Raw genomic sequence first — 880 nt, 5'->3', positions numbered from 1 at the left:
CTACCCCAACTGTTATCCCAGCTAAAAGGGGAACTTTTGCCAGCACACATGGGGCCTGGAAGAAGAGGGAACGTGGCCAGGCAAGGCGGCTGGCCTGGAATCCTCTTTCCCCGCCTGCAGGTGGTGGGAGCTCAGGGGGGCTGCTGGTGGTCAGGGTTTGAGGCAGGTGTTGGCCCCGGACTCAGGTATCAAAGGGTGGGGGCGGGGGGACTCCAGGGGCCCCTTTGTGAGGTCATCGCCTTGCCTGCTCTTCTCACAGCCCCTGCACTCCCCCCACCTCAGTGGCCTTCCTGCCCAGTCTGGAGAGGCAGCCAGAGCGGGCAATGGGTTCCCGTTGTGCCAAGCTCAGCACAGGCCACAGCCGGGGCCACGAATCGTCCATGAAGAAACTCGTGGCCTGCGTGAGTCAGGATAACTTCTCCTTGTCATCCGAGGGTGAGGAAGAGGAGGAGGGAGAGGAGGAGGAGGAGGAGGAGGAGGAGGAAGAAGAGCTCCCGGTACAGGGCAAGGTGCTGCTGATGGAATCTGAGCGGCAGGAGGAGGAGAGCACTGAAGAAGATCCTGTGGCCCAGCAGAGCCCTAAGCCTGAGCAGACGCGCTCCTGACCCACGACGGTGGCCCAGGGAGAGGGGCTTGCCACTGCTCCAGCGAGAAGAACTTTCAGAAAAGAGTCAATAAAAAGTCTCCGAGGGCTTTAGCTCTCCTGTGGTGGCCGTGCATTTGTGTGTGTCTGCGGGGGGGGCCCAAGGGGCAGGAGTCCGTGACTCCTGTTCCTGAGTTTCAGCCACAAGTTCTCATGCGGCCCACCCCCATGACTCGTCAGCCACCCTCCCCTGCTTCAGGGGCTGGGGAATGTGGTAGCCCCAGCTGGGAGTCCACC

General features: G+C 61.8%; 1 protein-coding gene across 1 annotated transcript; it reads left to right on the top strand.

The window, feature by feature from the left end:
* The first annotated feature begins 323 nt into the window (after positions 1–323).
* PRM3 (protamine 3) lies at positions 324–605 on the top strand. Its single transcript, XM_044233888.1, has one exon. It carries the CDS (start codon positions 324–326, stop codon positions 603–605), a length of 282 nt encoding a protein of 93 aa, XP_044089823.1.
* The last annotated feature ends 275 nt before the right edge of the window (positions 606–880 follow it).

Source organism: Neovison vison, chromosome 14, assembly GCF_020171115.1.
Source record: "Neovison vison isolate M4711 chromosome 14, ASM_NN_V1, whole genome shotgun sequence".
Lineage (NCBI taxonomy): Eukaryota > Metazoa > Chordata > Mammalia > Carnivora > Mustelidae > Neogale > Neogale vison.
The sequence above is the reverse complement of the archived record's forward strand: the minus strand, read 5'-3'. Positions and strand labels throughout refer to the sequence as shown.